We start from the raw sequence: 16249 nt of genomic DNA, 5'->3' as shown, positions 1-16249 counted from the left end.
ATGTGGGATCTGTGCCTTTTTCTTAAAATTGCTGCCAATTTCCTTAAAATTTACGAATCCCGATGAATTTTTTTCGGAAAATACCCCTCCTCGATAAATAAATTTATGTACAAAAATATGTTTTTAATTCATTTGGTTTTTAACGCTCTTCCGAAATCCTCTTCAGAATTAAAAAAAAAAACAAATTTACGTGCTGAAAAGCGTTACAAGTTTCGTAAAGATGCAAGATCTAGCAAAATTTTACCATCTTTCCAAAGTTTTCTGTAATTATGACGTATAATTGTCAATAACTCACCAACGGGAATGAATATTTATTTTCCGAAAGTTTTATTTAATTTGTAGGAAAATTGTCAACAATTTTGAAGAAAAACATCGATTTTTGCCATTTTAAAGTGTTGCTGTTTAACATATTTATAGGAGATTTGTGAAAAAAAATTAGGTTATGTTTGTAAAGGACATTAACTTTACGAAGAATATTTGTTCGTCTCAGATTAGTTACTACGCAAAATGTTTTCATAATTTAATTGTTTGTTTTCAGAGGATTGTTTTCAGTATCTCTCGGAGTTATTTTTATCCAAAGTTCGGTATTTTTTATTATGACATTTTAAATGTTACACACGGCGGACTATAGACTGAATCATTTATACGAATTTTTTTGTTAATGGTGTTTTGATATCCAACTTGGTCCGTAAGTAAAAATAGATTAGATGTGATTGTACTTTTTACATACAGCTGGAGCCATTCATATCCATTCCGATGAGTGAATTGAAAAATATTCGGTAAAAAATATTTATATGTTAGTACGTTGTTGGATAATACTTAATTATAGCGAAGCGATGGACGTTTGTTTTTAATCGGCATGTTTAATATTTTTCTATAAACAGCATCGGGTATGTCTTGCTGGAAAAACAATTTTCGAACCATTTGGTACGTTTCTACTAACATTGCTAAAGGACGAAAAAACAATAAAGTATTTTTAAAAGTTCAATAATGAAATGTCATACGTACCGGATATCTAAAACGGCTATAAAGATGAATTTTATTTATGTCCAAAACATCTGGACCTATAATTATTATTTTTAAACTAGTATGTGCACGGTGAATCATAAACATTGCTGAAGAATCGTTTTCTACAGTGCGACCCATTAAGAACCAGAGCACGATTCCATTTTTTTTCTAAGTGACTTTCCGAAAGTGTAAAAATAACAAAAAATTAACTTTTTATTTGCCATTTTTAATCAGCAGAATCAGTAATTGATTAATCGTTCGTCTTTAGGCACTTTCAGTGCCTCCTAGATTTTTTTGTAAAACATACCTAAAGTAATTTTCCGGAAAAAGTCGCAGCAGGCCATGGATGAGCGGCTGAATCATCGTAATCGACTCTTTTAGTGTGACGTCACATATTTAGGCAACCCGCAATAAATTGTCATAGTTGAAATTGAACAGAGTGATTCTGACCCTTGTGTACTATTTACATAGATACTATAAAAACAAAAAACGATATAAAAGAATATTCTTAAATTTAAATAAAGTAAAAAATTAACATTAGCCGTGTTATTCCTAATGCGCATGCTCGGGAAGAATAGCCTCATACGCAGGTGAGATCTTGATATATCATTGCTGTATTAGCGTATTTCCTCTTCTTTTGTTTAATCTTGGCATTTTCTAGTTCTACGAAGTATTTTTGTTTATCGAGTGCTTTTTTTCTTCAAGTGGTTTATTATAGACGCACTCTTAACCAGAACCAAACTTTTCTTGAATGGTATCCTGTTACGAGGCTACTTCACTTATTACATGAAATTATCTTTAATGCGCATGCTCACTAACATTGATATAATTTTAAATTATTAATTACTATAAAAGTCAATATTTAGATATTTAAGAAGACATTTTTTTGGCTTGAGTCCAAAGTACATAAGGTCGAAAATCGATCTTGTAAAAATACTGAGAAATTCTTCATGACAAGTACACATTGTCGGGTTGCTTATTATTTGCCGTATGTGACGACATTACTAAAAAGGTCTATTGTTTCAACAAGTGAAATATAAAAAATCTTAGTGGAGTGCTGCTATTCCCGATGGGCCACAGTGTATGTAAAGGATTTTTGTAACTTCAATCAAGACCGTAAATCATAGTTTTGCGTGGGAATACGTCACAAACAAAATCAAATTGTACGTAACGCATATTTCAGTTTCTAATATGTGTTCTTCAAACAACTTGAGACATTTGGTAGATTATACGTAACTTATTCTGATGTTTAGTAGAAAATGTGTCCAAACTATATACTATAATGTAATATTGACTGCCAACAGTGTCACAAATAATTTTGATAGTGTGTTGAAGCGACGTAATACATTTTCGAGTGTGTAATAGTCACTTTTAAAGCACACATCTGTGAATTTTTTGTTGCATTTCGAATGCAAACGGGGCTATTTCGTTTAAAATATCGATTTTGAGTTGACTGAAGCGATATAAAGATTTTCCTTCTCGGTCTCCCGCTCACCGAGCTTTTCCAGGCCGATTCGTTCTTGTTTTTGTTATAAACTAAAAGTTTATATTTAAAATATAAAGTCTATTAGTAGCGCCATGCCGAAAAACTCGTAGATAAATTGGTGGCAGGTGCAACTTTCTTAAATAAACATAGCTAGCTTAATTTCTTCTGGGCTTAATACAGGTACTAATAATATCGAGATTCGCTCTAGAGTGCCGCGGTTGCGTCTCGTCCTATTTAAGAACGCTCTCAGGAGCGGTATGCCTTCGAGCAGTCGCGCTGTTTACTCTGTGGCCCTTATAAGGTTGTTATTTTATAAACGACGAGAATTGTTGATCATGAATCGTAATTCACGAAAAAAAGTTTTCAGTGAACTTTTTTAATTTGAATTTTTTCTCATGATTTCTAAAAGGTGAAACTCGAAGCTTCAATTTTTAATCCACCATTTTCGCCTTTTGAAAGTCACCTAAAAATTTTAGATTTTGTTTTTCACTTTTAATTTTGGTTACTAGTTTATTATAATCCTGAATTATTTATTTATTTAAATGTGACTGAAAGATGTTTGATTCAGTTCACTGTTATAATAATCTTATATACAGGGTGAATTGTAAATGTGTACAACATACAAGTTACACAAGTTTTTAATAAAGATGTATAATTTTTTTTTAATATAAAACTTGTTGAGAACCACTGACTTGTCGGTGGTATTTACGCTTAACATAGTTCGTCTATACTGAACGGGAGATAATAAGCATGTTTGAGAGATACGTGTCTTGATAAAAATGCTTACAGTGTTATATTTTTGTATTTCTTGCCGACTAAAGGTACAGTTTTGTAAGTATTTTGTATCTGTTGGCAATGTGGTGCCTGTCGCATGGTAGCCGAAGAAATTAATGTTGCCTTGCACAATCCGTGGGCGTAACCCTTTGTCTGCTACAAAACGTAATTAAGCACAATGAAAATACAATGCAGTTATATAAATTCCTTAAGCTCGGCACCGTTGGCCAAAAAAAGTGAGTTCAACATATCGTATGTAAAACCTATTTTTAGCTCATTATTTAAAACTGGATATTACTTTTATTATTTAGCAGAAACTAGTGTACTGTTTATTTTCGTTTCTGGACCACCAAAACATATTTTTCGTTGTTAGGAATTGGAATGGTTACCATCGATTTGTTTACGTAGCGCTTTATAAAATTTAATTAGAGAAAACTTGGGTTAGTCAGCGAAGCACGAGACTTAAATAAAGTACAACATAGTTCCATTGGCAGTAGTTTAACTACCTTCAGAATTATAGTTTATGACTTCCTCGCTGTTCGAAATACCAAAAATTCGGTCGCTGCTTCGAATATAAATGAATAATTTGTGCGTATAAATAAAATTTACATTGCACCTTTAAATACTGCAAATAACAAAATTTTATTAAGGTTTCGAACATCTCAAAAGTGTGTCAATTTCTTTATCCATTATCGCCGAATTTAAGAAATGGAGTTTTATAGTTTTAATACCTAAATGTTTTCCTTGGCACTGGACCCGAATGATATCGCGCGAAATCACCGAAAAATGTGTGTTGTGATTCCACTTTCAAAACCCATTTATATTTATGAAAATGTTGATAAATTTGCCAGATAAAATTTTTTCGGTGTGTGAAAAGCTTACATAATATTATCTCTATTTGATATCTACGTGTTTGTAGTAGGTACTATTTAAAATTTACAATTTTTGCATTTCCAAAATTTGTCAGAAGCTAATAAATATGTAACTAATCCTAGTTATAAATGTTTGGTTCCTGATCAATGGTACGAGATAGTTCCCTTTTTTTGTAGTTCATTAGTCACTCTGATTGCTTTGGCATTTTTAAGCGCAATTTTAGATTTTAATTTTTGGCGCCAAAATCGGCCGTCTTCAAAGAAATCTATTTTTGGTAAGGACAAGAAATCAAAATATGAGATATTATGCGATTTGAAATTAGTATGAAAAATGTCAAAATTATTGAAAAATGGTTAATTATCAAAAATTTATTACTTGCGCGGAAATATTTGTTGTTTAGTCTTTTCTGTTAGGCAAAAATACAAAATAAAATAAAATAAACTGAAACTAAAGTATCTCTGACTGAAATTTGTGAAATTGAACTGTTTTTCGTACACCAGGGAGCAGTAAACGGAATAGTAAATTGTAAACAAGGATTTTATGAGTGCATATCGGTGTTTTATTGCGATTTTTGTATTTACCCATTACGTATCGCATAAAATAATACTAACGCAGACAAAATAATTAAAACTATTATAAATAAACATAGAAATGCAGGCTATAAGCCAGTCTTATTTTAGGAGATGTAAGGAGTTTTCAAAACTGAGGTAAAAGATTAAAACCGAAAGGGGACTGAAAATATTTTAAGGCGAAGTATTTTTAAATTAATATTTCTTGTTTTTTTTAAAAAATTGCAATTTAGTTAGTGCAAATTTGTTTGTGCGGAATGTGTGATTGTAAATATATTCAGAAGCGTGTTGAATCTTCCAAGTTTATTACTTCGGATCATTCTATAAATAAAGTGAGCAACTGACAAACTGCATGTCCAACATTATACAAAATCCCACATCTATTAATAAAGTAAGTTTAGATCTAAAATTTGGACGTATATAATTAATAATTTTCTAATAACTTTTAATGTGTCACACAAAAATATTTGTTACTCTCAATTAACGCCAGTTTATTAATTTTACTACAGTTTTGAAAAAGAAATGTTTAGTTTGTTAGTAGCACAACAACTCACAAAGTTAAAGGGTGTTACTTTCACTTCGTTTATACCTATTCAGTCACAAAGTTCACAAACTGTGAATGGTTTGAAACACCATGACATTTTAGGGTTTTTGATTAAATTTTGGACGTACCTTCTGAAACGCTACAAATGTGTTCGCAAGACTGAAGACAATTAAATTTCATGGATCTGAAAATTTCAAATCTGGTGGGTGCCGAAAAAGAATAAGAAGATTCGTGCTCGGGTATTTCCGGTGGTTTCCGTAAATTATAATCAAAAAAGAAAGTAACCCGATATAGTTAAATTTTACGTTTAAATGTTCGAATCGGATCGGGGAATTTCTGTGATAAACGCGGATATGTGAATATCGGAATTATGGGTCTATTTTTATCATTAAAATTTCATAGAATGATAAATGAAACATTTCTCCGATATATTTATTGCCGGGGGGTGGAGCTCGACGCTCGTGATGCTGGCGTCGTTCCTTTCGACTCCTAGAGAGGGGACAAGACCAGTGACAAAAATGTATTGCTTAAGTAAAGCCGCAAGCCAAATATTTTAATGTAACGGCACCGTAACGTAACCTTGTTATAAAATATTATAAAACCTCTAACGTACCACTATAAAATCAATGCAAAGTCAATTTTGTTCACCGATTTCAAACGGAAAACTCAAAATACACAATTCCAAACTTCAAATAGAAAAGTTTAACAATATTTGTAGAAGTTATACACAATTTGATTGCTTCTTTAAATAATAATCAAACATGAACGTGTCTATTTTAAATAGTTTCGAAAACATTGAATTTTAAAGAACACGGTAAATATTGCATGTTTTTCCCTGTTTCTGGGGTAAAACACCGCTTTAATAATTTTATTACCTTTTCCTGGTGTTAAATAAAAACAAACAAACACAAGGTGACATTAAATCAGTCCTTGGAGTATTGAAAACCATTTTCTAAAATTAATTTAATGCGAAATATATTTTTGAAAACAAAACTTTTTAGAGATATGTAAACATGAAACCCACATATTTCTTTTTAATTTAATTCCTTTTAATCAATTTAAGCGGCAGTAAATATATCAGTACAGAAATCGCCAGACATTGGTAAGTTCGTAAAAATCTAAATATATATTAGAAATATAAGTACAAGGCCGCCCATTTTTCTAAGATAAATCAAAAAGTTACTGACAGGTGACATCAAGTCTGTGCAATAATGATTGGCTTGGTTTTCGTTTTAAAATTATTTTACTTTCGCTCTTTCCTTACCCTATAATTATGTGACAGGTTGCGTAACACCTGTAATTTTTTAAATAGTATAATTGCCAATAATTTTTACGTTGAAAAATCGCGATGATTTATTAAAATATTTGTAGCGATTTATAATAGAAATGAATGACATAGATGTTTTGTTTTGCTTTCTCTTTGTATCAAAGATTTCAAACACATTCACTTTTTATTTATAGAAATAGGAAAAATTGAATTATAGACTATTAGACCCGGGCGGATCTGTTTTGAGGTGGATGTGAGGGGGGGGGGGGCAAGCAATTTTTTTCTGGATTACCTAGATCTGGGCGAGGTCCGGAACATTTTCAAAATTGCAAAAATGTTTAAAAATTTTTAAAAAATACTTATTTTATCTGAGTTTTTTACTTATATCTTGGAACTTATGCAGTTTGGAAGAATATTGAAGAAGAAAAAAGTTTTAGAATTGAATTTTGCACAATATACTGTTAAAAATTTATTACCGATGTTGCAATATAGCAATAATTGATGAAATAATTGCTCCGAGGGCATTCTAATTTTATTAAAAAAAATGTTAGAGTATAATAAAACAACACACCAAATTTCATTAAAATCGGTTCGATAGTTTTCGCAAAATATTTTTTTTTTTAAATTTTGGAATTTTCAAAATGTTGCAGTCTCAAATAAAGCATCTTGATCCTTGAAAATTTTTTCACATAGAAAAGACCGTTCAACCTTTCAAATGGTTTTTAAAAAATTGAAATCGGTTGATTAGGACGGCCACAGTAAATTTTTAAAGTTACCACTCTTTTTTTTATTTTTAAATTAAATTACATTTATCAATTTGCAATTTAGTTTTTTTCAAAAATTATAAGTTTAAAGTACTATTTTTTTTTATTTTATCTGTATTTAACAAAAAAAATAAATTTCCAAATTAAAAAAAAATAGTACTTTAAACTTATAATTTTTGAAAAAACTAAATTGCAAATTGATAAATGTAATCTAATAAAAAAAAGTGTGTTAGTTAAATTTAAAAATTTACTGTGGCCGTCCTAATCAACCGATTTCAATTTTTCAAAAACCATTTGAAAGTTGAGCGGTCTTTTCTATGTGAAAAAATTTCTATCTAGATGCTTTATATGAGGCTGTGCAACATTTTAAAAATTTTTTTCAAAAGATTATTTTACGAAAACTATAGAACCGATTTTAATGAAATTTGGTGTGTTGTTTTATTATACTCTAAAGTTTCTTTTACCAAAATTAGAATGCCCTCGGAGCAATTAAAATATTTTTAAAAAATTATCCAAGAAACTTGATCATTTTGCCTTTTTTACATCCAAAAAGTGGGATATTTCGACAGATCCGCCCTGGTCTATATAGAATATAGCTGATGTTTTAGAAATGATGGTGTGATTAAAGGACAATTTTTAGGTGATTTTCAAAATGCTGTAACTTGGCGAATGGTCGTGGAGCAATCACAAAAAAATCAAATTGAAGCTTGACGCTTCTAGTTTCACGACCTTTAAGAAATCATAAGAAATCCAGCGGAAAAACTTTTTTTTTTTTGCCTCCCTTCCGAAAGGTCCACGAGCTTCAATAATCATTTTTTTGATAAAAAATATTATTTCGATGCAAGAAACTGATTTAAAAAAAAGGTAAAAAATTGTGTATTTAATGATTTTCGCTAAACTTGGGATAACTTTTCAAATAATGAATAGACGAAGGATATTTCCGTTTATTGTAACCTCAGTAATTTTTTACTTTTAAATCCTGTAAATAAAAACTGTTGCAGCTTTTTGAAAATTTAGAATTTTTTTGTGTCTAGTGTATAAATCAATAACAGAATTCCGTTCCAACTTTTCCTGTAAGTGTTGCAAAAGATGGTTTATGTTTCCGTTGATAAATGATTCTTCGAGTTTCAGAGCTGTCTGTAGAAAATTCGACAAGTAATATTTCATCATTCTGTAGCAATTTAGCTTTAGTTCAAGTCGAGTTACATTTGAAATAGGGAGTAAATCGATAAACATTTGTTTCCTTTTATTTAAGAGAAATCGGGATATTTCCTCGGCTTCATCGTTTAATTTTAAAGATTGCCGATTGCATATCGTTTGGTGTTTCAATCCGGCTAAAAATAAGCCATCATTTTTGTATTCGTCCGAGGTCTTTAAACTACGAACAATTTCTAAAATTAATTGGGTCTACAAACATATAATATATTATAGGGGATAAAATTAAAACAAAACTAATTAATACTGAGCCGTCGGGTTGACTAAAAATACTAAAAGACGAATACCTCGTGTCAGATGCACTCTAAAAATCCTCCATCATTTAAAATTCGTATTAGCAACTGCATGCGATATAAACTAATTTCGGGTGACGCACGAAACATTACGTCATCGGGTTAAATAAATTTAGTAAATTTAAAAAATTATTTATTAATGTGTGATCGCATTGCCATGCCAAATTATCCCGCTGTATTAAATCTGTGGGATTTTCACGTAACACATGGAAATTTACGATCTTACGGGAACGCGATAGTTGCGTTTAAAAATCTCAAAGCTTTAAAATGTCTACAAAAACAAGCGGTCTTGTCATAATAAAAATCTAACAATTTGTATTTGACAAAATATCATCAATAAAATTACAATTGACATTATACATATAAGCTAGAAAATTTAATTTCGTGAAGTTATATATTTTTTTATACATTTCAAATGCAGCTGTTTACGTTGAGTCAAATGTTAAATAAGAAAAAGCAGTAGGTAAAAGGTAACGCCAAATTTAAATATTCGAAAGTGTGGTGAATTTTAATATTTTCAGAAGTGTAGCGAATCTAACTTACCACAAATGTGTAGAACCCTCCGGGCACAGTCTGTCCCCCGAATTTAATATTAATTGTGTATTCTCCCGCGTCTTGAACTGTGTAGTATATGCTGACGGTGCCGTCACCATTGTCCACGATGTTTATGTCTAGATCACCCCTGCAAAAAAGTGTAAATCAGAACATTTATCTTTTTCCCTTATTTACGAATGTTACCCGCCATCTGCCGATTTAACCCTACAAGTAACCGCACCAGTTCCTGCATTTTCCGTGTTGACAGTAACGCAGTACGATTCTCCACTGTATAGCGTTTTTGTCAGTCCTTCAGTTATCTTGCATTTCTCGGCCTGAAACTCACGTATTAAACATCCGCGTCAACCTGGTTAAATATTAACTCACATGTCCAATAGCGTACGCTTGGACCGGTATGGGCGCCTTGGAAACTTCCTTGCCGCCATATTTAACATCAAGTTTGTAATTCCCGGCGTCGTCGGGTAAGAAAATTGCGTTGAAAGTCCCATCTCCGTTGTCCTTTAACTTCACTGGTCTCGGATTACCGTCCGGTCCAGTGATTTTAACTTCCAAGTCCCCATAACCCGCTTCGGTCGTGTCTATCTTTATGGTGGTCGGTATGGAGGCAGGTATTCCATTCTCGAAGATGGCCGGACCGCCGAGTTTTACTTTCTCCGGTTCGACCACCGGTCGGACCTTAAGAGGGAACGGGCTGTTTGGTATGTCTTTGCCGTTGTAGAGGATGTGAGTTTGGAGATTGGCGCCCTCGTTAGGTGGGATATAACTCACGTCGAAGGTACCGTCGCCGTTGTCTTGAACTTCCGGTCGTTTTGGAAGCGGTTTTGAGTCGGACGTGATGTTCACTGCGACAGGAGCCGGTCCTGCCTTGGACGCGTCTACCGTGAATTTCGTAGGTATCCCCGTTCGGCATTTGGACGACTCCAGTCCTGGACCGTACGCCTTTACGAGTTTCTCGTCGACGTCAGGTCCGACTAGGACCTTGAACGGGGAGCCTGGAATGTGGTGATCCGCAAATCTAATAGCTACGTCGTATTCTCCAGACTCCGTTGGTACGTATTCCACGGAACACGAGCCGTCTCTATTGTCCTTGCATGTCATTTTAGCCTCGGACGGTCCTTCGATGGCTAGCGATAACCCGCCGGTTCCCGCACCTTTGGTTTCAACCGTGAAGACGTTGGGTTTGTCTAGAACGCCGTGGTCGAGACCAGGACCGTACGCTATACATTTCTTTGCGTCGCATCCCCTTCTCACGTTCACTATGAAGGGTGATCCTGGTACTGGCACGTTGTCGTAGAATATGTCGATGGTGTGCCTACCCTCTTCGAAGGGCGTGTAACTGACTTTGTAGGTTCCGTCGAGTAAGGGTGTTACTAGTTTTTCAGTTTGGGAACCGGAAGGATTCGTAATTGTGCAAGTCACTTTGCCGTCGTCTGTCGATTTTGGTATAGCTCTTGTATCAACCAGGAAGTCCGTTGGTGAGTCGACGTATACACCTGGAACATAAAGGAAGAGTTGTAAATATCTGAACAAAGTGCAGATGAACCATGCAGAATTACATTTAAAGATCAACAACAAACAAGCAATGTTGAATAATCGTTGTACGCGGGAGCGCTACAGTAGGAAGCGACCTGCTAACTGCAGGTACTTTGTTGCACGACTGCCACCCACAGAGGGCGTAGCATAATGTTTGAATTGTCAGTGGTGCTAGAAACAACTACTCCGAGAGCTATATGTCCCTACCGGTATTGAATTATACTCGCAACACCTAGTGCAACAGCCAGGATCGTTTGCCAGTTTAACCCACCAGGCACACTATCGCATTTATGACACACTGATGAGGACTAATAAGTCCTAAACCGGTCTGTGCCTGGTGTGTTAAACTGACGAAAGATCCTAGCTGTTGCACTAGGTGTTGCGAATATAATTCAATACCGGTAGGGGCATATAGCTCTCGGAGTAGTTGTTTCTCGCAACACCGACAATTCAAACATTGAATAATCGATGTTCGCTTTTCATTCTGGCAACATCAAGGTGTGTGTGAGTGGGTTATAAAAATCAAATTTAATGGGTAAACACCAAACGGGTTATATATTTTAGTTCATTAGAGCAATGTTTACGCACACATTTTTACCATGTAACTGTATTCCGCTTCCAGACACTTTGATCTTGTTCATGTCAACCTCGGGTACGATAATCGCCTGGAACGGACTACCGGGAATATGCGAATCGTTAAAAGTGATATTTATGCCGTAGTCGCCGATTTCTGTAGGTAAGTAGGCTACCGAACAGGTGCCGTCGCCGTTGTCTCTGCAATTGATGGCGGCTTCACACGGGCCTTCCACCGTGACGCCTAAACCCCCTTGTCCGGCGCCTCTGGTGTCTATCATGAATTCCGCCGGCCTGTTGACGATGCCCCTGTGGAGGCCCGGCCCAGACGCTTTGACCTTAAGCGGATCGCTGCCTGTCAGACAGGTTAGTTTAAAAGGTCTGTGAGATATAGGCTCTCCGCCAAATGATATCCCTAACAAGTATTCTCCTAACTGTGTTGGTGTAAAGTTTACTAGGTAGCCTTCGTATGTCGGTATTACGTGAGCTTTTACCTTGCTTCCAGATGGGCTCGTTATGGAAATGGCAAATTCTGCCTTTCCGGCGTCTTGGGTGATCACCCTAAATTGTTGTAAACTATTGACGGGCGCCGCTGTTTGTCGAGTGAAATTGTACGATTATTTTTGTTATCTATTGAGGTGGGGACGGAGGCAGAAGGGAGTCGGTGAAGGTTCTCGCCCTCCCTTGTACCTACAATCGTTTCTACTTACTTGGTTCCAGTCCGTCGACTTTTATCTTGGAAACATCGACGTTCGGTTGTACTTTGAACTTTATCGGGGTCGTGGGAACCTTCAGACCGCCATAGTGAAGGGTGACCGTATGGTTTCCGGCTTTTGCCGCTTCGTAGTCCACGGTGTACGTTCTGTCACCGTTGTCCGTGAGTTTTACTGGGATTTCTTCATGTGTGTCTTCATTTACCAAGTGGACATCTAACTCGGCCTCCCCCGCATCCCTGTAAAATATTTGTGGTGTTATCGTAGAAATCGACGTGTTCAAACGATCGCGCATACCTTGCGTCTATGTTGAAATGCGTCGGTGTGTTGGCCTTCACCCCATCTTGTACGCCGGGTCCGAAGCATTGCACTTTCGACGCGTCCACGGGTTCTCCGACGTAAACCCTGAACGGGGAATTTTTCACAGCCACTCCACCGTAATTAACTTGAACGGTATGGCGGTTACCGCTTTTCGCTACGTAAGAACCTTCGATGGTGCCGTCAGCCTTTTCCACTAATTTTACGTCTACGTTATTGCAATTTGCGTCGCATATCTGTAAGATTCAGTTTAGTAGCTGGTGGGAAGGTAGACCAAATTCATTTTTTACTCTATTTTAAAGGTGTTTTTTTATTCACGGAACGCCAGTCCAAAGCAGTTTGAAATTAAATAATGCAATCATTCAATCAAGATATATCCTGTATAGTATCCTTGCTGTTCTATTATGACCCTTAATAAAGACTAATCGCGTAAAAAAAACAGCTAATTCATCATTCCAGCGACCCCAAAAATGTTTGGGTAAGGTCGTCTACACATTGATTTTTTTGTTGCTATGGCGTTATTTGTTATCAGTCGTTTACTAGGTATTAGCGTGGTTTGACGTTTGATATCTTTAGCATACTTAGATTTTTGGTATCGAAGAAAATTTTTTACTCCATTTGTTAAATTTAATTTTTTTTTGAATTTGTATGAATTAGCGTAACACCTTTAAAATAGAGTAAAAAACGCGAGAGCTAATACTAAAATATATGTTTTTTTAAAACCAAGTTCATTTTAGTTCCGAATTTTGCTTACCTTAACATCTAGAGGTGCAGATCCAGCCTTTCTGGTGTCAACTGTGAATTTGGCGGGAACGTGGGTCTGGACCCCGTTGGGTTCGACTCCGGTTCCGTGCACCTCGACCTTCTCCGGGAAGTAGTCGGTATTTGGTAAAATTTGAGCAATGTAAGGACTACGAGGAATGTCTTCATTGTCGCACAGGATGTGAACGGCATATTCGCCGAGTGCCGTGGGGTAATACCTGACGTCGGCGGAACCGTCGCCGTTGTCGTGGCATTCGATTTTCGCCTGGGACGGCCCCTGTATGCTGAATCCCAAAGCGCCAGTTTCTCCGTTGGTCTCGACCGTGAATAGAGCCGGGTATCCGACAACGCCGCCCACCAGGCCCGGGCCGTAGGCCCTTATCATGGTTTCCTTGTACGGCCCAACGTTGACCACGAACGGGGACTTGTAGATCTCGTGTCCGGCGAAGGTTATCATCACCATGTATCTGCCCTCTTTGGTAGGATGGTACGCCGCGTGGTACGTGTGTCCTTGGACCTTGGTCAGTTTGCAGGTTTCCTTCAACCCGCCAGGGCCGATAATCTGGATTTCGGGTACGCCCTCCCCCGCGCCCTCGGTATATATCTTAAAATCGGCCTCGTCCTTCACGCGGACGCCGTTCGGCTGCAGGCCGCGTCCGCTGGCTCGTACTTTTCTCGCGTCCGACACAGGAGACACCCTTACACCGTAAGGGCTGTTTGGAATGGGTTGTCCGGCGAAAAATATATTAACGGAATGTAAGCCAACAATAGGGGATAAGTATTCACAGCGCCAAAGGTCCGGGTTCGTTTGGCGTATCTTGACGGGGACTGAGTTCTTGTTGCCGGAGGGGTCCAGGATGATCACCTCTACTCCTCCTGGGCCAGCATCTGAATAAAAAAATAAAGTGTAAATGTGTTGAACGGTGCAGGTGATTTAATAGCTCTGTTCGCGGGGCGATCAAAAAGGCCAACCGACATATTCAAGCATTGCACTTATGATGTTGACGTAAACTGAAACTCATTGATACGAATGCAATGCGCATGCGTCGAGAGGTTGGACACTGTTTTAGAAACATTGTAGAAATTTACTCTAGGCAGACATACAGAGTGTTAGAAGTTTGACTGCTTTATTTTAACAGAGGATAGAATACATTAAAATAAACAAAAAAACCCAATATGACATGGGTCCTAAACTCAACCATTTCCGAGAAAAAAATATCAAAATCTCCAACTTGATGTACAAAATCGATTAATTAAGGAATATTGACATAACTGCGTGCATAGATTACCATAAACTACAATGTTTCACTTTTTTGAACTTCTTTATGCTTAAGTAATTCTAAAAAATAATTAGCGTTGTAATTAATTTAAAATTCGATAAAATTCATAATGAGCAATATGACAACGGCACAGCGGATAACACGAGGTGCGAAGCTCTAGAAATTCGTCCGAAGATTCCAGAAAACCAAACCGCATCTTTCTAGGTCGAGAAATAAAAAAGTTACGGGTTGTTCGCCAATTTAAAAAATCACTAGTATAAAACGATTTTTTTTTCAACTATTGAAATTTCTCATTTTTTTATTTAGGTACAAATATTATTTGAAACTGTTTATACGTGATATTATCCAGATACTCTTGTCTGTTGGGCGATTATTTATTGTTTTCTCGTCTTGAAACGAAAACAAACTTATCAGGTCCGTGTTTATTTTTTTACTACCAAGTGAGATACCCGACAAATAAGGATACGATTTTAAGTGGTTAAATAATGTTCTGTAAATGTGAAATGTCGGGTATCACATACAAATTAAACATCAGACCGTGACATACATTCAAAATAGACGAATTGAACGTTAAATAATAGATGTAATGATTCACCAGTTTCTATTGAGCTTTGTGTTCGATGATAACCGTCCACAAATTTTTACATGATACAGTAGTCAGTGAGTCTATGCTCTAATAATAAATTAGATAAGCTGGACGTTTACGACCTGTTTTTAAACATTCCGTATATGACATTAATACACAATGTTATCATAAAATTGGGAGAGGGGGTACGGTCAGTAACATAAATCATGGCCACTGTAATTTTTATGGATACGTGAGTAAATAGCATTGATACAGAGAGAATTTTCATGATTTATCGTTATCTCTTTGTACGCGAGCCTCGTTTGTAACTTAACTATGTAAAACTATTTTAGGAGGCGAGTGTTTGGGTCATTAGAAGAAGGAAAGGTCTTGTGAACCTAGTCGGCTCGGTTTTCGAGGTACAGGGTGTTGGAAATGTCGAGAAACACATACTTTACACAAATATAGGGCTAGCGACTTATTTAAGTAAAAGAAAAAATACACAGATAAATATTTCCACTAAAATTCGCAGAAATTTGGACGCCACTGGGTATTTTGGAAATTTTGGAAAAAAATTATGTTTCGTTTTATTTTAAATACTAGTTTTTTTTTGTAATGATTACATTTTTAGTCGAAAATAAGCTTACTATTCACAGTTCAGTGAATCGAATGTAATTGTAAAATTATTCATTTTACATAAAAGTTCTGTATACGATTTTAAATAAATTATCGTCATCAAAAGTCCGAAACAAATATTGCTTAACTTTAATTGCCCCGAAAAACATAAAATTTCTACGTCAATGGTTTTTTGGACATTTCATGATACTTAAAATTGAATTTTTAATAAAATTCTTTGATTTTTTTTCGAAACGAGTAGTTTTGGAGTAGAGAAAAATAATTATTAATTAATCAACCGATCAAATTTCAAAATACTCAGTGGCGTCGAAATTCTGGGGTTGTAAATTGCAATATCTCCCGGTGAACATTCACTTTTATTTAGTGAAAATACTAGCCCGAGTTTCTTCAATTTGCCACAATCATATTCATTGATATTTATGTAATTATATTTTTCGAAATCTTTTTTCGTTCTCTTTTCCAAAACACACTGTATATCAGAAATTAAGCAGTTTACAACATAGTTTTATTCTCAAATTGAT

The 16249-nt window shown here is 35.6% G+C and overlaps 1 protein-coding gene across 4 annotated transcripts in view; it reads right to left on the bottom strand.

Moving 5' to 3' along the window:
- Nucleotides 1-16249, bottom strand: part of LOC108906795 (filamin-A) — a 38679-nt gene that overhangs the window by 9208 nt on the left and 13222 nt on the right. Inside the window, exons 8-14 of one of the 4 annotated variants that reach the window (XM_018710160.2) lie at nt 13240-14135; nt 12465-12721; nt 12165-12406; nt 11480-12046; nt 9715-10841; nt 9532-9662; nt 9337-9475 (exon numbers count right to left, since the gene is read on the bottom strand). In XM_018710160.2, coding sequence (XP_018565676.1) covers nt 9337-9475; nt 9532-9662; nt 9715-10841; nt 11480-12046; nt 12165-12406; nt 12465-12721; nt 13240-14135 — 3359 coding nt within the window. The other 3 variants (XM_018710155.2, XM_018710158.1, XM_018710159.1) reach the window with 3 other exon arrangements.

This window comes from Anoplophora glabripennis, unplaced genomic scaffold, assembly GCF_000390285.2.
Source record: "Anoplophora glabripennis isolate ALB-LARVAE unplaced genomic scaffold, Agla_2.0 scaffold5, whole genome shotgun sequence".
NCBI lineage: Eukaryota > Metazoa > Arthropoda > Insecta > Coleoptera > Cerambycidae > Anoplophora > Anoplophora glabripennis.
Note: the sequence above shows the minus strand (reverse complement) of the source record. Positions and strands in the feature narration are given on the sequence as shown.